The following is a 19,667-nucleotide window of genomic DNA, read 5'->3' on the forward strand; positions in this document are numbered from 1 at the left end:
GAGAGAGAGGCATGGACATATATACACTACCAAACGTAAGGTAGATAGCTAGTGGGAAGCAGCCGCATAGCACAGGGAGATCAGGTTGGTGCTTTGTGACCACCTAGACAGGTGGGATAGGGAGGGTGGGAGGGAGACAGAAGAGGGAGGAGATATGGGGATATATGTATATGTATAGATGATTCACTTTGTTATAAAGCAGAAACTAACACATCATTGTAAAGCAATTATACTCCAATAAAGATGTAAAAAAAAAAAAAGAAAGGAAAATATGTTAAAGTATGTAAATAGCCTTAGGACAAGGCTTGGTGTGAGGATGTTTCAGTCCATCCTTTATGGCGCTGGGCCACAGAGATCTTACAGGCCAAGAGGAAGCAGAGCTTCTGTGGCCTCCAGGCTCCCTCTCCTTCTCCCCTCCCCCTCTCCCTCTGCCTGCTGGTGCAGGACATTCCCTGTGCACACCTTGCTTTGTGCTGCTGAGCGGCCCTCCTGCAGTGCCCTCTGTCTGGAATGCCCCTCAAACCCTTCTTGTCCAGTGCGCTCCAGCTCACACTTGCCTCCTTCAGAAGACCTTCCTGGGCCCCCGTGACCTCTACCTGGACCCGCGCAAGGCTATAAAGCAGTTGTTCTCAAAACATGGTCCTGGGTGGACAGGCGGCGTCAGCATCACGCGGGAACCTGAGACAAATGCAGATTTTCCTGCCACGTCCCGGAGACCTCCTGCATCAGAAAGTTGGGGGGGGTGGGGGGGTAGGGAGATCCACAGTTTAACAAACCCCCCAGGTGAGCTTCTCACACTTTAACACAAATCACACCCGGGCTCTTGGTCAAGCGCAGATTCTGATTCAGCTGGTCTGGGGTGGGGCCTGGGAGTCTGCATTTCCAAACCAGCCCGCAGGTGATGCAGTTGCTGCTGGGCTCCTGGAGGCCACAGTCCACGTCTCCTTTCCACTGCCCAGGCAGTAGGAACTTGGCAATGTGTTGTTGTTGTTGAAACAGCGGGTGGATTTGCAGGGGCTGGTGATCCTGGACTGAGGGGCGGTTCTTCTCATGGAGGGCGGGGGGCAGGCAGCCAGGACCCGTCCTCATGTGGCTGCAGCTGGAAAAGGGAAGCTTGTAAAGTGGCGAGGGAAGGGTTGGCCACAGACCATCCAGGCAGGCAGACACCACGCTCTGCCCGGCCCCCTTTCTATCCTAATGGTGTCTGGGAGTGGAGCCATGGGACGTGACCCCTGAAAGGGACACTCTTTGTCTACACTTGGAGCAAGCCTCTCTCTTCCTCCTCCTATTTATGCACTTATTTATTCTGCAAACGTTTATTGAAACTGAGTAGAGCAAAGTCACGTTAGTGGGCAAAATAGATTCCCACTCTGCCCTCAGACAGTGCCATCGTCTGTTTGGGGAAAGATGTCGGTCATTGAGCAGGACAGTGATAAGTGCAGTGAGATGAAGGTTGAGTGTTCTGAGGGGTTCCGCTGCAGGACCTGACCAGGGAGGGTCAGCAGAGTTTCCCTGGGGAAGTGACATTTAAGCTGAAACAACGAAGTGTAGACTGGGTAAGGATTAACTGAGGAAGAGGAAGCAGCATGTGCAAAGGTCCTAGGCTCAGTGGGAACTCATTCCAACTCATAATGACTGGAGAGAAAGCTAAGAAGCAGGAGAGAGTGGAGAAGGGAAGGGGAGGGTGGGCAGGGGCTGTATCTAGCAGGGCTGTGCAGGCTGCAGTTAGAATTCCATCTTTGTCCTAAGAAAAATAGGGAGAATGGAAGGATTTTAAGTGAAGGAGTAGCATCTGATCTGTCTTTTCAAAGGATCGCTCTGGCTGCCGGAGGGGAAAAGGGATGGATGGGCGGGTGAGGTACATGCAGGGGCTCAGTCAGGAATCTGCACTTCTCATCAGGTGCAGGTGATGGGGGAGCTGGAAAGAAGTGGGTGGGGCCAAGGGAGACCTAGGACTTGGCAAAGGATTGGAGTTGGGATGAGAGAAAGAAGTAGTGTCCAATAATTCATTTCGGTTGCAGCTCATTCCTAAAGGCAGATCCCGGAAGTTTCAATCTAATTCTATCTTTATGCCCTGCCACCAGCCTCCAAGCCCAGCTGCCTTTGAGCTCACCTGACTTTTCTCCCCTGCTACCCTTTTCCCCTGGGGTCCCTCCACCCATGTACCTGTGACCTTTGCACTTTGCTTTCTCTCTCCGTAGCCTCCCTAAGCATCCTCTGAAAGGTTACATTCAGATGCTAAAGAGAAGCGCGGGTTTTGCCACCTCTAAGCCCAAACCACAAACCTGCAACTTAATTGCATACCTCTTCATCTTCTCGACTACAGAGGCTCATCCACGAAACAGGAACATGAAACCATTTGGGACGAGAAGTGCTTCGAAGGAATCACTTTGGAGGGAGAGGAACGAGAGGCAGGTTGAGTGGCGGGGATGTTTACTACGATATCCACATGAAATCTTCAGGGCTGGAAAAGTAGGTTCTCAGAAAAGTCTCCCTCTTCACAAGGCAGAGCACAAACGACGCACTCTCGTAGCAGCCGACTGTTTCAGAGAAACTGAGCTGGTGTCTGCCCTGGACAGCCTCTCTCCCGGCTGAAGCAGCCAAGGCAGGCAGGGGCGGCTCAGTGCTGTGCCCTCGATCCTCTGCCCCTGCCTTCTTCCAGCAAGTAGTTGCTGAGTGAGGGCCCACTGTGTGTCGGGTGCTTCAGACGAGTGGTTCTCAACCAGGGGGCCCTTGTGCCCCCCAGGGGATGTTTGGCAAAGGCCGGAGACAGTTTTGGTTGTCTCCATTCCAGGATGCAGAGGGAGGGATGCTGCTGGCATCTAGTGGGTAGGGGCCAGGGATGCTGCTAAACATCCTGCTGTGCACAGACAGCCGCCCAACCACAGAGAATCATCTGTCCGCAAATGTCAGTAATGCTGAGGTTGAGAAGCCCTGTTGTAGACCCTTGCGCTTCCCTGAGCCTCCCTGGCCCCTCCTCCGCACTGGGCAGATGTCTTTTGAGCTCTCCTTCATGCTATGCTCCGCGTTGCAGATTTGCTTTTCCACGAACCTTCATTTTTTTTGGTCATTCAGGTTTGCATTCCCCTGTCTCCATCCCCCCAGATTTACTCAGCACCAGTCATGGCATTAGGCACCATGCTAACTGCTCTTCCTATTTTACCTCTAATTCTCATGGCAATTAGAGGAAATAGGCATTTTTCCCCACAGAAAATAATGAATCCCATGTACTGAACATCCGTGTGCCAGGCAGTGGGAAGGATACTGATTTCTACACCTCATGGCAACTCTGACATGAATTAGGTTTTATAATCCCATTTATCCCAACGTTGGCGCTTGGATGAGAGAAGGATCTCAGTCAAGTTCACAGGCCTAGGAAGTGGGAAAGAAGCTTGGGATCGGGGTGATCTTTAGGCTGGTTTGCAGAGCATGGGCAGGTGTCTTAGGACTAAACCAGCCTGTGAGAGGCCGATAGAGCTTCCGTCTTCTCTGCCTCCTCAGCCACCTTAGAGAAACCAAGCGAGAAGTGTCGGTGCTAGTGGAGTCCGACCCTCACCAGCTCTGAAGAGGAGAAGGGCAGGAGCTCCCTTCATCCTGGGTCTGTGCTGTGCCTGGCCCTGGTCTGTGCGCATCTTTCATAGTCTTGGGGACGTCACACAGCAACTTTTAAGGCATGTTTTGTCAACTCTGACACACTGCTGGTATTCCGAGCTGGATCTTTCTTTGCTGTGCAGGGGAAAGGGGGTTGTGTACATTGTAGGATGTTTAGCAGCATCCCTGGCCTCTACCCACTAGAAGCCAGTAGCATCCCACCCTACCTCCCCTGGTTGTGAAAACCAAAAATGTCTCCAGGCAGTTCCAGATGTCCCCTGGAAGGTAAAATTGCCCCAGCCCACAAATTGAAAACCACTGCCCTAAGACAAGCAGCCTCACACCAGTTTTGTAGGAAAGGAAAGCACTGCCCAGAGGGAGAAGTCTGTTGCTCAAGGGGTGATAGTTAGCCAGTAGCCTCATCTAAGACTGAACTCAGGCCTCCTGGTCTCCCAGCCAATGGAGCGCTCAGGACATCGGCCGCCATTTTGGGCAGTTGGGGTCGTGGAAACGTCTGGAGGAATGGGCCATCCTCCTCAACCTCCTACACCCCTTTGCCCTGTTTTGGAGCCTTCGGGCTCTCCCACTCTGCCCAGCCCATTGTGGATTCTTAAGAGATGCCAACAGACTGGCTGATGGACGCACAGAGGCTATATTACACCAACCGTGCGTTGGTGATCACCAAGAGGGGAAACAGATCTGCTGTTTCTGAACTCCCAGTGGCAAGCCTTTCCTGTGATCCCTTTCAAGCCTCTTTATTTTAGAGACTTCCAGGCATCAGCCCCTCTGCAGATCCAGCAGACGGAGGCTGAGCACGATCAGCCCATCACTGCCCACTCTTCAGAGGCCGTGCTTGCCCCTACTGGGCACTCCCTCCAGGAGCAATTGCCCAGTTGAATTCCATTTGTAGACTCTGCCTCCGAGAGTGCAGGAAGGCCCCTGGGCATGGAAGCAGTCCAAGCCTCGATCAATCCCTTCTTTTATTCAGGGCAAAGTTACAAATGGGCCGGAGTCATTGGAAAGATTTTCTACCTCACTGTTCAGAGAAGCCCTTATGAAAGATGTATTGATGGATCCCCTTGCACCAGGATGTTACTGGCCTCAGGAAATAAGTATCTGCTGGCTATCATTCTGCCACAAAAACCCTCTTTCAGGTCAAATTTCCTCTGTGCCCAAGCTCATTTGATTTAAATCATTTCACTGCAAAATATAAATAAAATAGAGATGACTGCTGTAATGAAAAGGAGAAACACCCTGGTGATGTAGTTTTGACTTCCAGAAAATAGGATGTTAAAACTACAGGCTCATATAACTAACAGATTCCCAAGCCCCAGGCACTGGCCCACTTATTTCAGACAGCACAAGTGAGTAACCACCCGAACGTGTACCGCCAAAGAGACCATACTCTCAGGTTCGAGACTCAGCTGTGACTCACTTCATCTGTGTGACCTTGGTCGAGTAACTTTGCCTCTCTGGGCCTTAGACTCTTCCTGTGTATAATGAGGAGGCTGGAATACATGCCTCTAATATCCTTTGGTTTCATGAATGTAGGGACATTCAAGACTTGGAAACTCAGAACTTACCAAAAGGATACGCTTTAGAGGCTGGGAACTGGTGTTCATTTTCCCAAAGGACCTTTGTCTTTGTGAGTGGGTTTGGAGATGGTGTTAGAGGCTAAACATTCGTAACGCCAGCCCCCTCCAAATTCGTATGTCAAAGGCCTAACACCCAATGTGATGGTATTTCGAGGTGGGGCATTTGGGAAGTAATTATGGTTCAGTGAGGTCATGAGGGTGGAGCCCCCAAGATGGGATTTGTGCCTTTGTAAGTAAAAGAAGAGATACCAGCACTCTCTCTCCACTATGTGAGGACACAGTGAGAAGGCTGCCATCTGCAAGCCAGGAAGAGGGCTCTCACCAGCACCTGGCTATGCTGGCACCCTGATCTCACACTCATTAGCCTCCAGAACTGTGAGAAATAAGTGTCTGATGTTTAAGACGCCCAGTCTACGGTATTTTGTTATTGCAGCACACATGGGCTAAGACAGATGGATACCTTCAAGTTGTGAGCTTTCAAAGATGTATACAAAGAGGACTTTTTAACAATTCTGTTCATATCCAGTTTTTCAGAAGAGCATCTACCGCATAAAGTGAAACACACGTGTACAGTGGAATTGTATCTTACTTGGGGTTTAGGTTTAAAAGTCAGCAAAAATCCTGTGTGGTCTGAGTTTTTGTTCTACCTTGTATATTCTCTCTCCTCTCTCATTCCTTCTCTCTTTACTTCTCTCACTTTTTTCCTATTCTTTCACTCTTTTTCCCTCCTCGGTGACCTACATTTGAATGCTCTTCATTCGAATACACATATGATGGATCCCCGCCCCGTCTTAGCTCAGGCTACTCCAACAGAATACCATAGACTCAGCGGCTTATAAAGAACAGTCTGGAAGTCTGAGATCAGGGTGCCAACATGGTCAGCTTCCCTTTTCTTGGCTTCAGACAAACAACTTCTCATTGTGTCCTCACGTGGCAGGAACAAGGCAAGAACTCTCTAGGGTCCCTTTTATAATGTCACGAATCCCATTCATGAGGGCTCTACCCTCATGACCTAATCACCTCCCCAAGGCCCCACTTCCTAAGACCATCCCATTGCGAGGTTAGGATTTTAGCATGAATTTTGGGGGAAACCGGCATACGTAACCTCCTAATAGAAGAACGCTCTTGGTAAGTTACTCAGGCAATGACGCCCGCCTGGAAAGGAGAGTGAAGAACTTTCAGCTGCCCTTTGCTTCTCAGAGGCCCTCGGGGTTGACTTTATAGCTGTTTCCTGGCTCAGGTGTACTTCCCTCTGTGTGTGTCAGGGAAGGGGCTTAACATGGCAGTTTTCCCCAGCTGGAGAGGGCACCCCATCCCCCATAGTTAGCCTTACCCAAGGCCGAAGGAGTGATGGGTGAGTCACAGTCAGTTTAGAAGCAGTGAGTTAACAACCCCGCCCAGGCTCCCCATGGCTGCCCAAGCGTCTGGTCTGCGGGAAGGGGCTCAGCCCACAGGACTGACTGTTTCTCACACGGGTGGGCTCCAGACCTGGCTCTTTTCATCTGGAAATAAAAACTGTCTGGAAGCCACAGCCTAGGGTGTTGCTTTAGTAGAGCAACACCTCATCTGTTCAGCAAAAAGGTATTCTGTATTTTAAATAAATGTTTCAGAGACCAAAAGCTGACCCCTGTAAGTCACACACACACACACACACACACACACACACACACACACACACACGGTTTAGTTGACTTGTCCTCACGGAGGATGTGTCACGTCTGTGCTTTATCAAACATGGTCTGAAGAACAAAATGCAGTTTTCTCAATGGCATCATCATTATCATCGTTGATTGTTGTGCTGTGCTGTGGTTTGTGATACCTGAAGGAGTTATGAGGGTGCGACAGAGCTCTCTGCCTGTCCACTGAAGGCCCCTCCCCCCGCACCTACTCCTACTGACTCCGCCCTCTCCTCCCTTCTGCAGCGTCCTTCTCAGTGCGCTTGCTTCTGGGAGGCCGTATTGATCTCCCCTCCCCAGCCTTCCTCTCCTGTCCTCTCATTCACACTCACGTACACATTCTCATCTGCATGCAGAAGGACAATTTTTTAGAAATCAGAGTAAGTGGTTAGATTAGTAGCCATAGAGTTATACTCACATTGGACACGTGAACTTGAATCCCAATCTGAGAATGAGCTGAGCTCCTGTCCCGGTTGGTCAAGGCCAGGGCATCCTGATGTAGGGAACTGAACGAGCTTCGGAGTCAGCACCTCCCTGTACAACGGGGGTAATGTGCAGGGTCACCGGGTGTGACCGCGGGAGACACTAGGAAGTGTGACTGCAAACATGCACGTGGGCTTTGGGGTCAAGACTTCGTGGCCACCCAGATGCCATGACCCTGCCTTTTCTGGGTCTGTGGCTTTGTTCTCAGTGAGTTTGCCGACCGAGAATCTCTGCAGAAGAATGTCGGAGCCATGACCTCATTACCCCATCCTTTCTTCTGTCTCTGCAAAGTTGGGGGATATGTACACACTTTGATTTACTTGTCTTCAGTGCTCTGCAAACATTCTGTGGAAACAGACACCTTCTTACTCAGTTTTACTGGCCAGGTGCAAAGAAGGAACTTGCTCAACTGGCCCTACAATTTCGATGACAACCCATCCAGTTCCCACGACTTTCTGGGGAAAAAAAAAGTCTTACCTGTGGATTTAGTAGGTTTTTGGCAGGTGATTCATTTGGACATAGGCTTACAGCAGGTTTAGGACCAAGAACACATGTCAGCTGTTTCAAAGGAGCTGAGAGGAGTCAGCTGAAATAAAATGTGTTGCAGTCACTGACCGCTCTCCCCTTCCCAGCCCAAATCCCAGTCCCTTATTTCACGCCTCAACTGTCCCGTCCACGTATGGTCCTTCTGTAATCCAAGGAGAGTGAGCCATTGGTCACTGCTTTGGTGAGGGGAGGGGGAACAAAAGACACACTGCCAGATATGCATCTCTGCACCTGAACTTGCACCTGCCCTTTCCTCTGCCTGGAGCCCTGTGCTCCCAAATTCCAGCAGGCCCGCTCCCTCCCCTGTCTTGGGTCGTCTTCTGGGGAGGCCATCCCCACATTGCCACTTTTAAATTGCAAAACTGCCACTGTTCTCTGTCCCTCTGCTCTGCTTTGCTTTTCTTCGTAGCTTTTATTAGCAACTGACCTACTATGTGCTGTCACTGTTTGCTCCCCCATTCCCATGTAAACTCCATGTGAACATGACTTTGTTTTATGAACTATATATATACGTATATACACACCCCCGTGTATGTACACATACATATATGTATTGTTCACATAGATGTTTTGTTCATATATCCTGAGAGTCTGCCACATCATTGGTTTGCAACAAATAAGAATTAACAAATCATGTGTACACATTGATTATAAGACAAGCCTTAATTTCAGAAATGTTAAAATAGGGAAAAAATGTTTGTCTTAAAATCAAGAGAACAGAGTAAAATGTCCTGAAAAATGCCTGGATCACTTAGATCAACTAGTCATACCTATTCCTGGAATCAGGATGAAAACACGGAATGTATTTTAAAGACGTGTTGGAGTGAAATCATTTCTCTTCTTCCAGCCACTGTAATATCAGAAATAAGGAGGGTAAAAAAAGTATTGCGGGCGCCTGTGTTCTAGGCTTGTTTCTGAGTACTTCCCATGCATTCTCCCATTTAATCCCCACGATGGCATGCTTATCGTACCAGTTTAATAGAAGGGAAAACTGGGGAGAGAGGGTATCAGAATTTCATTTTTGTTGATTTAAACATTTTTAAATACTCACAAATAAAATGTGAGGTGGGCAGACTTTCTGTGAAGAGCCAGATAGTAAATATTTGGAGCTTTGTGGGCCAGATGGCCTCTGTCACAACTACTCGGCTCTGGCGGTGTAGCTCTAAAGCAGTTGTAGACAGCATGTAAATGAGCAGGTGGGGCAGTGTTCCAATCAGACTTTACAAAAAGCAGCTGGCAGGCCAGACTGGGCCCAGCAGGTAAAGCGTGCTGACTTCTGAACTAAGTATAATCTTCATGAGGGCAAAGGACCCTTGCCATTTTTTAGTACATCATTGTATCCCGTTTAGGGAACACAGTGCTTTGCACATGGTAGGTCTTGAATGAATGAATGAGCCAGGGACCTGTGGTTTCTGCCTGTTGAGACCCCGTGACTAAAGCTCTCTTTTCCTCTTCATACACGTACTTCCCTTTCCTTCCCTTGACCTTCTCTCCGGCCTGCCTCTCCTTCTCACCACTCCAGGCCCAGGAGACCGCTCCCACTTTCCCAGCCTCCCTCAAAAGGCCCCAGGGAGTTGGGTGATGTAGCCCAACGAGTTATTCTGCCAGTAGTGGCTTTTTCTGGAACCTCTCAGAGTTCTGTGTGTGTACTGATTGATCTCTTTACACCCCTTCCTGTCCTAGGGAGGGTGTGTGGCAGTCAACAAAGCAAAATATGATTGCATAAATTAAAATGAGGCCAAAGGAAGGAAACACGATGCTGGGGCCTCAAGTGGGAGTCAGAATTGACTTAAAACACAGGCCACGAAGACCTCGCTTGTGCGGGAACTGGAGATTCGGCTCAGAGCTTTCTGGGCAGCCAGCAGGAAAAGCAAATATACTCCCTTCCACCACTCTGTGTCCAAATAACTGACCCAGATCGTTGCTCGTGGCAGGCGAAGCTGTTCTCAGCACTCAGGTCAGTTGAAAATGTCTCCAAAGGGACTCACGAGAGGAAACTGTGAGGGCAAAGGAATAGCAGCTCTGAGCCTTCCGCACAGCGGACATGCTGGGAGTTCCTGGCCGTCTGGTACCGCGGTCCCTGGGCTGCTGCTCAGATGGGTGAAGACACATCTGGGTATCTGGGCCTGGGTTGACCTGGCAAACGCCAGAGTGGACTTCAGGGCAGCTTCATAAGCATCTGGACCCTGTGGCCTCCGAGCAGTACTAGAGCATTTAAGTGGAAGCTCTGAGTCAGGGAGACCAGGTGAACATTCTGCCTCTGCTCTTGACCTTTGGCCTGGTCCCATCACTTCTTTGGACCTCAGGCTCATCATCTGAGAAATGGGGCTTGATATCAGCATTCAGCACCCGGATGGAAAGACAGCCCTGTGGCCTCTGCAGCTCTCATTCTGTTTAAGCCTCACAGCCGTGTTGTAAGGTAAATGTCATCCCCATTTGCCTTGTGCTGCTGAGAACTTTAGATCAGGCTTCCTCAACCTTTTTTTCATTAGTATCCTCCCAAGAAGAAAAATTTAATTTAATTTAAATTCTCCCTAGTGAGAGAAATTAAATAATAAGAGATAAGATTGATCATGTAATGTTGAGCTTTGGAGGACCACAAACCATTGTAATAGCTAAGATTTTTTTCACCACTGCTTTCTCTGAGCCAGTCTTTGCTCCCTTGTGGGGATGATATCACCCCATGAGAATGTGTGTTTTAGAGATATTGCTGCTTCTTAAGAGTCCATTTGATGGACGAAGAAACTGAGGCCCAGAGAGGTAAAATAACCTACCCAAAGTCCCATAGCTAGAGAGAGGGAATTGGAATTCAATCTTAGAGAGTCAGCCGGACTCTAGACTGTGCTTTGAGCCACATGCCAACTAACTGTGCCTCTGTTCTGTGTCCTGCTTTTTTCCCTTCTCTGTATACCTTGTCCACTGCTCTGTTTCAGTTCATATAGAGTCACCTTGTTCTTTTTGTTGCCGCGTAATTTTCCATTTGCATCAGCGTAGCCTGTTATTCATCCAGGCCACAGCTGATGAAGATTGCGGTTATTTCCAGTCTCTGGCGACTACAAACTCAGCTGTAACAATCCTCCCTGCGTATATGTCATTTTACTTAAGTGCAAGCAGCCCTGAAGGTTAAATTCCTCAAAATGGAATCGCTGCACACGTGCTAAAAGATAGCATTTTGGATGGGAGTGTGGAAACTGTTGAAATTCTTACCGAGCCATCCAAAGTGGACTTGGACGACTTTCTCAACTTCTAAGGTACTGTTTTGACCCCCTCATTCCGCCTGACCTGGTTATTGATTTAGATATGGGCTCCCCACCCCTGCCACCTTTTATGCATTTGGTCACTGGATTGTCCTTGTGTCATCTGGTATTTCCCTACGAGGCTTTGCACAGTTATTTTTGAACTTCAATTCTCATTTCATTAAAAGAAAGCCTGGGCAGCCAGCTTTTATTCCTGCCACCTGGGTACGTGCTTTGAAGAGGGCTTAGAAGGAGGCAGCACATGGCTTCTCCCAGGTCTTGATGCCTCTCGGGTTGGGGGCAAAGCAAAATCCTTCCCGTGTTGCTAGTCCTTTTGAAACTTTCTCTAAGAGCAAAGTCTCAGTCTGCAGACTTTCCTTGACCTTCACTTATATGGGATAGGGCTGTCCTTTGGCAGTCAGGGAAATCCAGCATGAGTGGTCCTGCTTCAGTATCTGCAGGAGGCAAATTAAAATCGCTTCTCCTAGACCTTAGTGGTAGAGTTTCTATGGCTGAGTCAAGACTAAGTCGACCCCCATATACTGTGATCTCAGTTAGAAAACCATGAGGTGGAAAGGGGACTGGAAAGGGGACTGGAAACTCATGGAAGGTGCCTTCAGCCGCTCTCTGCAGCAGCGTGGGCTGTGATTAAAGCCTGTGCACTATTAAAATCATCTGAGTAATTAAACCTAAGGGTGTCTGGCAGTGGTTTGTTCTGTTAAGTTCCATGAGGAAGACTGGTTGACGGGATGGGAAGGCATGAATAGTATTTGGTACAAATAGAATCTTGCAGCCTACTTTGGTTGTGAAGTCTGGCTGTCGCTTACTGCCACCCCACTCCCATTCTGTAAACTTCCTCCGACTCAGCTTGGCTGATTAAACATGGCAGCCAAGTTGAAAATTGGATGTAGCTGGATTCCACGGTGGGTGGTGGTGGGGTTAACCAGGGGGAGGTTCTTGGAGGAGATGTCTTCTGAGCAGTTGCATGAGGAGTGAACCATGAGAATATTTAGGGGGAGATTTTTACCAGGTATAGAAAACAGCAAGTGCAAAGGCCCTGAGGTTGGTTACAGCATTTGCCTTGGGAAGCACCAGTGTAAGGTCTGCAAAGAGCACCACAGGAGGTCAGAGCTGAAGGCTATTCAGTGAAGCCCCTACCCTGTCAGATGAAGACTGAGGCCAGAGCAGGGGTAGCTTACTGTCCCCAAATCATACAGCTGCTGGTGGAACAGTTTTTCAGGACTACTGACTCCCATCCTCACACTTTGAGGGGCCTCAAGTGTCATGTCAACCAACATGGCTCAACTCCCAACATCTCCATTCACCCGCTATGTGGCTTAAATTACTTCACTTCCTCTGAAGTGACCTCAGCTGCCTCATCTGTGAAATGGGAATAATGAGAGTAGTTGCCGTCAGGCTCACTGTGAGGATTAAGTAACACATGGGCTCAGTGTGTGATGTGCAGTAGCTTAGTCTGTAGTGAATCTTAGGGCCCCAAACTTCTTGGTACTGAATATACCACCCCCTGCCAGCCCACTCCCTCACCCCCAGGGATGATACCCATCCTTCCTTACGTGGCTGTCACCTGACCCAAACCACATTTGCGTTTGTTTGGACTTTTCTTTGGGGGCTCTGTTTTCCCGATGAAGACTTCTGGCAAGTGGAGCAGTGAGGGATGTGCTTCGGTTTCCTCCTCTGTGAAAGGGAGCTGTGATTCTCGTAGCTGGCTCTCAGGTGTGTTACAAGGACCTGGCCTGGCAGCACACGTGGGAAGTTCTATGTGCTCTGCGTATGGTAGTGTCACTAACAGAACATGGAGAAAAGGGGATTCCACTCCCTGGTCAAGATGTGGTTTAATCCCTCTAAATCACAGCACTCTCGTATTAAAATGGGACACCCAATACCACGTTGGGTTGTTATGAGAATTTAACAAGCTAATAAGTCTAAACATTTAGCCCAGCATCCAGCGCCCTAGAATCAGTAAATATGACTTCTCTCTTCTCCATTCCTTCCCTTCCTGGCCAAAGTGATTTCCAAGGGTAATTCCTGGTTGTTGCTGTTTGGTTCCATTTTACAGATGAGGAAACTGAGACTCAAAGAGGTTAGACTATTTAACACAGCCAGGAAGTGAAGGAGCCAGGATTTGAACCCTGATGGTTTGACTCCAGCCTGGAGAGCCTTCCCCTGCCCTCTCCCATCTCGAAGCTCCCTCTGGATTCTTGCTGCTTTGATTTGATTTACCCGTGAGCTGACAGAAGAAGGCTGGACCTTAGTAACTCATCTGTCCTCGTGTCTTTGGTCTGGGCTAAAGGGTCAGCCTGGCTTTGGAGAAGCCACCCCCATTTGGCCCTGGGCTCTGGGCTTCTGGCCCCAGCTGACCTCATCCCCAGCGATCCCCACTGACATTTGTCTCAGATCCACCTCACAGTTTTATTTTCAGAGTTTCTTAGATGTCTTGCACATCTAGTTCCTCGTCCCATGGGACCATGGCTAATTAGCCTTTGATTATTCACCAACAGAGGCAGGAACGGAGACTCGAGTCCTCCGTGCTTTAATCACCCACATGAAACTCAGGCAAGACTCTAGGTATCTGGAAGTGGCTTGGCCAGGATTTGAAGATCAGAGGTGAAAACACAAGAAATCACCAGGGAAGCCCCTGCCTTCAGTCTTCACATGGGGAGAACCAAACATTGATCTGCTCTCCTCTGGGGCCCCCTCACAGCCCCGGGTCCCAGTAATCGTGTTTGTTATTGTTGATTTTTGCTTTTTTCACTTGGGAAGCTCCTGGCCACCTCCATGTCCCCGCAGCCAGCTTTCCAAGAAGTTCCTTCTGTTGTCACCAGACCAGAGGACAGCTGGCCTCCTTTTAGGCTGCACATAAAGTAGGACATTTCCAAACCAGGAGTTCCACTGTGTGCTTTTGGCAAGAAGAAAGGTCCCTTTTCTTTCATTTTGACTCTATTAATAGGAGAAAGGGTTCTAAAGAAGATGGAACACACCTCCCTACTTACGATTTGTGTTATCGTTGGTGTAGGGTTGTTCATTCATTCAACAAATAATCTCAACTCACTCAAGCCAAAGTCCTTACAGTGATCTGGATTTGCACTTGGTGACTTACTGGGCTGGATAATTATTTGCTGGGCTGTCCTGTGCAGTGTAGGAGCTTAGCACATTCCGTGGCCTCTACCCACTAGAATGCCAGGACCCTCCATCCCCAGCTGTGTCAACCAAAGATATCTCCAGACACGCAAGATGTCCCATGAGGGGTGAAACTGCCCCCATGAGAACCAGGGTTCTAGAAGGCTTTGTATGATCTAGCCCCCATTCCCCCTCTCTGACTTAATCTCCTACTTTTCATTCTTTTACTTTCTCCATTCCAGCCACATTGGCCTCCTTGCCGGTCCTTACTGGCAAGGTGAGCTCTGCCGGGCACACTGTCACCTCAGGGCCTTTGCACTGCAGTTCTGTCTTCCTGAAACATTTTTCCCCTAGTTATCTACACAGCCTGCTCACTTATTTGAGCCTCTGCACAAATCCTACCCTCTCAGTTCAAAGCCTACCTTGAATATTCTTTTAAAAGTTGCATCCCTCTCAGCCTCCTAACCCCCCTTTCTCCTGCTCTCTTCTCCCCTCCTCCCCCCATTATTTGTACATATTATTATTATTTATTGTCTGTCTCCCTATGCTAGAATAAAGTTCCATGAAGGCAAGAGTTTTGTCTGCATTGTTCACCGATGCCTCCCAAGCCCTTGGATAAGCCCTTCTTTTGTGATAGATTTCTACTGTGCCTGCTGTGTACATGCACCAGGCGTCATCTGGACACTGGGAAGATAATGGTGAGCACGGCAGATCAGGGTCCTGCCCGGACAGAGGTCAGAACGGTCATCACGCAGATCCCACTTGCCCAGAGCTGGAAGATTAAGTTTTGTCCCCGGTGCCACAGGAAAAAGGAGCGTGACAATTCCTGGGCTGGGCAGTTAGAAGTCAGGGCCCTCCCCCGGGGCAGCAGGGAGCAGGGCTGAGTTTGGGGAGAAGGGCCTTTCTCCCCGCCAGGTCTCCCCACTTGGCAGGGCAGGGCCCTGGCCCCTGAGATTCCCCGCAGCCAGCCTCCTGCGGGCCCCATTGATATTCAGGACGCCCCTTGCTCTGAATAAACATTTCCCTGTCATCCAGCCTTAGGCAGCAGCTCTTGCCTGTGGCCTGAGAGTGTGGGAAAGGCGATAAAAATAGTGTTTAGTTACCCGCACTTTGCTTATTTTGTACTTTCCAGCAGTAACACGTCTTCTGACAGGTCGGGCCCGCAAGCTCATCATTTCTCCCTGGCGTTGAGCAGCCTTGAGACAGCCTCCCAGGTGCCCCGTTGTCTGGCATGCGTCTTCAGCTGTCAGGGACACCGGCCAGATGGACCCAGCCCTGGCAGCCAGGTTTTCCAGAAACCTCCCCTTCCGTCCCCCGTCTTTGTCAGCAACCCCTAAGGAATAGGACAGAAGCAAATTTGGAGGCTGTGCTGAGCAGAAGAACCCATGCAGGGAAACTGTCCTGACCCTTGTAGATGCTCCTGCCTCCAGCCACAAGGCTGCTTTGGGGACTCCTAATGACACTGGCCGAAACATATTCTCTCCTTTAACTTTCTCCACCAGTTGGTAGCTGTGTTTGCCCCCATTTTACAGATGAGAGGACAGCGAGGTGTAGAGACGTGAAGTGACCAGCTCAAGATCACACTGGGTGCGGGCAGTAGAAGGTGGAGCCAGGATCCCACGCTCTCCTTTCCGAGCCCAGCCCCGTCCTGGCCCCGCCCTGCCCTCTGCCCTTCCCCCAGGGCTCTCCAGGGTTTCTCGCCTGCAGCTGCCTTTTGATGCCCTTTCTGAATAGCAAACCGTAGTCACTAATGTCGACTCTTCAGAGAGAGATTCTTTTTCCACTTAAAATCTTTAAGTTAGAACCCTCCGGCCTCTGGTTTGGGAGTAAATACATGGCTTTACACCTCTAAAGTGTCACATTATTTAATTGGTACAACTATCCTAAGGGAACCACAGTGGCTTTGCTAAGTGGAGGTTACATTAGGGAGATGCTGGCAGGTCAACAGAATGAGAGATTAAAGAGCAGTTGTTGGGTATTAAACAGAGGTTTCTGGAGCTGTCTGACGGCGTTAAAGTCCGGGATGGCTGGATACCTGTCCCGCCCATCACCCATCCTCCCTCCTGGTTTCCTAGGATCTCTGGACGTCAGCTAGAGTAGCAGACAGGGAATCATCTTCCCTGTGTCCTAGCGCAGCGTTCTCCTAAAAGGGCTGCTCTGGTGCACAGGGCTTGGAGGGTGGAAAGGCATTCTCTGCTCTCCTTCGCTTGCAGCTGCAGATCTGAATTTTGGCCCTGGAATGCTCCCACGTGGTCAGCGAGCCCAACTCAGTTTATGGTTCGATCGCATGGAGCCAGCAGAGCAGTGTCCGCCAGAGGCTGGTCCCTGCCTCTCCCATGCGGTGCCCCACGTGGCCCTCTCAGTGCTCGGGGCTGAGATCAGTTGGATGGGCCTTACATCCTTTCACCAGAGGGACTGGGTAGGGCATGGAGAGAAGTGGGGAGCAGGCACCTTATCCCCAGGTGCCTCACTTTGTACAGAAAAGGGTTTCAGAAAATCTGTGTGGCCCATAGATATGACATCTGCCCAAACGTTCATTTTTTCATTCACCTCTGCTTTAAAGTAAGAGATTTCTCTACTTCACTTCTGATTGCTATTCTGGTGGCGCAGTCTCCTACCAAAGAGGTTTTAGACTTCTCCTTTATCACCAGTTTGTTCATGTGACGCTCAGTAAATAAACACTTGACTGTACCAGGGGTGAAGGGATGTGAGCCGGCCAGCTCATCTGAGCTTTTCTGTAGAGCCGTGCAGCAGATCCTTCCAAATCAGCTCAGCAGATACGGAGACAAAACTAACGCACAGGAAACGCAATACAATCAGAGCTGGTGACACTGAAAAATGAGGGGTGGCAGAGTCTCCTTTTTTTGAAAAAATGAGGACTCCCAGAAGCAAATAACCAGCTTTGTTTCTCTCTTTGCAGTGCTTACTAGGAAGCTCAGAGACAGAATTCATACCTCTCACAAGTGCCCAGGACTTGTGGTAATTTTCTGGATGCTTACCAAGTTCCTGGTGGCAAATTAAGTTTCCTGTTTCTTGATTCCCTTGCTTACTTCCCCCTACGTCCTGTGTTTTGTCTGTAATCTTTGGTCAGTGGAATAGTGTGTTTTGCTTAAGCCTTTTATTAACATGGAAGAGCAGGGGTAAATAGATATCGAGATAAAAATACAATTTGCGGCTATATCTTTTGCGTGCGTATGCCTTTTATTTAAGCATGCTTTGCCCCCCTGCACCCCTTTTCAGTATATTCTGAATGTGAGGCACTCAGAAGGGTATTTTGGTCTTCAGAGGTCTAGGAAAGCACAGTTCAGAGGGCTCACAGGATTCCTGGCCTTGGAGTGTGTAGAGGCTGTGCAAGGTGGGCACTCCCCCCACCCCGCCCCCAGCCCCCAGCCAAATCCACACCCCTTTATCGACTCTGGGCTAGAAGTCCAGGATGTGTGGTCCATTCTTGACTGTGCCACTAACGGGCTGGTGACTGTGGGCAGGCTTTTTTCCCTTCCCTGGGCCTCAGTTTCCACATCTCTGTAGTGGGAAATAATTACCCCTACCTGCTGACCTCATAGGTCCCATATCTTACATGCTGCTCATCAAATGCAAGTCCTTTTAAAACAAGACAGTTGGCAGGTGGCCCAAGGATGGTCGGGATTTAGTGGGAGATCCAGAGGTGTTGATAAACACCTGGACACTGTCACCACCCACACAAATATGACCCTTTGCTAAGTCAGTTATTTCGTCTTGATTAAGAGAAGTCTCTGAAGTCAGACAAGCTAGCTGTGAATCTCAGCTCTGTCGTTCGCTAGCTGTGGACCTTGGGTCTCGGTCTCGGTTTCTCTATCTGTATAACTGAGATAATTATGTACAAAGTGGTTAACACAGCTTCTAGCACAGAGCAAGCATACGTCATTGAGAGCCATTGACAAGTACATGCTTGTGGCTGGCTTTGGGCTCTTCGTTGAGTGGATCATACTAATTAGGGTGCCCCAACTACAGTAGAGGGTTCTGGACATGGAATGCACACATAGCTCCACGTACTTGAGGACCCTGTTCTGTGAGGCATCCCTTTTCTCTTTGCCCTTGGCCATCGTGGTAATGATGGCTCCAGAAACAGCTCACTCATTGCCAGGTCCTGGGACCAAGGGCGGCTGTTCTTGGAAATTGAATTTAACCATAATGAAAAATGAGATGGGTCTTCCTCTGCCTTCCTAGTCTTAGGACTTTAAAACTTAAGTCAGTCCAGATAGACATCGTTATTTTTACTTAGAAGGTTAAAAATTCTGGAAAGTTTGACACTAACCCTGACTAACCTTGGATGAAATATTCAAGACGTGGCTCTCAGCTTCTAAGTTGGATGAGCTCCTTTGCTAAACTCTTAAGTCTCCTTTTTTTTTTTTCCAATTGAAGGAAAAAAATAGCCAAGCTCAGAGTTCACTTTAATTGCCAACAAGGTTCTGTGTTTTAAGTAGGGCAGCTAAGAAGTGAAAAGGGCTCAAGAAAGAGGTGGAAAAACTGAAATCTGTTATAACATTTTATTTTCTGGATGAGATGTCCATCCATAAAACTGAAAATCACTGAGATTTCATTTGTTCCAACCCCAGTTTTTATTCTCTGCAAGAAGTTGTCATCACATGCCTTGTCTGCTTCTTAGAGAGAGGTTGCCCCAGAGACCAGGTGTGTGGAGCGATGAAAAAGCTCTCAGAATTACTTCTGTATCACTCTGGATTTTTGAGGGGGGGGAGGGGGGACTTTTTTGGAGTGAGTCAAATTTCTGCAGCTACAGATCTGAAACTTTTTCTTGAAATGTTCTGAACAGGAGTAATTTGCATTCCCAACTGTCATGGTGATGATGTTGGGTCTTGGATTTAGAATATAATCATAACTTTTTAAAGTTCCCATACCTGGGGAATCCAGAGAGCTATCAACCTAACATTAGGAAAACATATCAGTCAAACTGATTTTTGGAAATGACAGAGATTTGCAAAATTAGGGAGTGGAGTTACACACATGCTGGGAAAACAAAGCCACTGAGTTTGGAGTTAGTTGTCACATGTCGTGGAGTAGAATATAAAAATGGCGGAATATAATGAGGGGTTTTACATGGAAATCCTAGAGAAAAGGAAGAAGTGAAATTACAGGGAAAAGAAAGGGAAGAAAGGGTGGTACGAACAGTGGTGGTGTAGGGAAGTGATCTACAGCTCATGGGCCAAATCTGGCCCTCCATTTGTTTTTGTAACTAAAGTTTTATTGGAACACAGCCATGCCCACTTGTTTGCATATGGATTATGATTGCTTTGGCTCTGTAATGGCAGAGTTGAGTAGTTGCCGCAGAGACTGTATGGCCTACAAAACCTAAAATAGTTACTAGCTGGCCTTTTACAGAAATAGTTTGTTGACCCCTGTGGTCT

General features: G+C 48.7%; 1 protein-coding gene across 2 annotated transcripts in view; it reads left to right on the forward strand.

Annotated features, from left to right (window-relative positions):
* Positions 1 to 19,667, forward strand: part of XYLT1 (xylosyltransferase 1) — a 300,528-nt gene that overhangs the window by 123,505 nt on the left and 157,356 nt on the right. The window contains exon 1 of one of the 2 annotated variants that reach the window (XM_029221896.1): positions 9,904 to 11,142. The exons of the other annotated variant lie outside the window; for it this stretch is intronic. Within the exon in view, the coding sequence (XP_029077729.1) occupies positions 11,068 to 11,142 (75 nt within the window). The 5' untranslated portion in view covers positions 9,904 to 11,067. Of the gene's footprint in view, positions 1 to 9,903; positions 11,143 to 19,667 lie in introns of those variants that run through there. 2 annotated transcript variants of the gene reach the window in all.

This window comes from Monodon monoceros, unplaced genomic scaffold (assembly GCF_005190385.1).
Source record: "Monodon monoceros isolate NGI ecotype Baffin Bay Population unplaced genomic scaffold, NGI_Narwhal_1 Super_Scaffold_13, whole genome shotgun sequence".
Taxonomy (NCBI): domain Eukaryota; kingdom Metazoa; phylum Chordata; class Mammalia; order Artiodactyla; family Monodontidae; genus Monodon; species Monodon monoceros.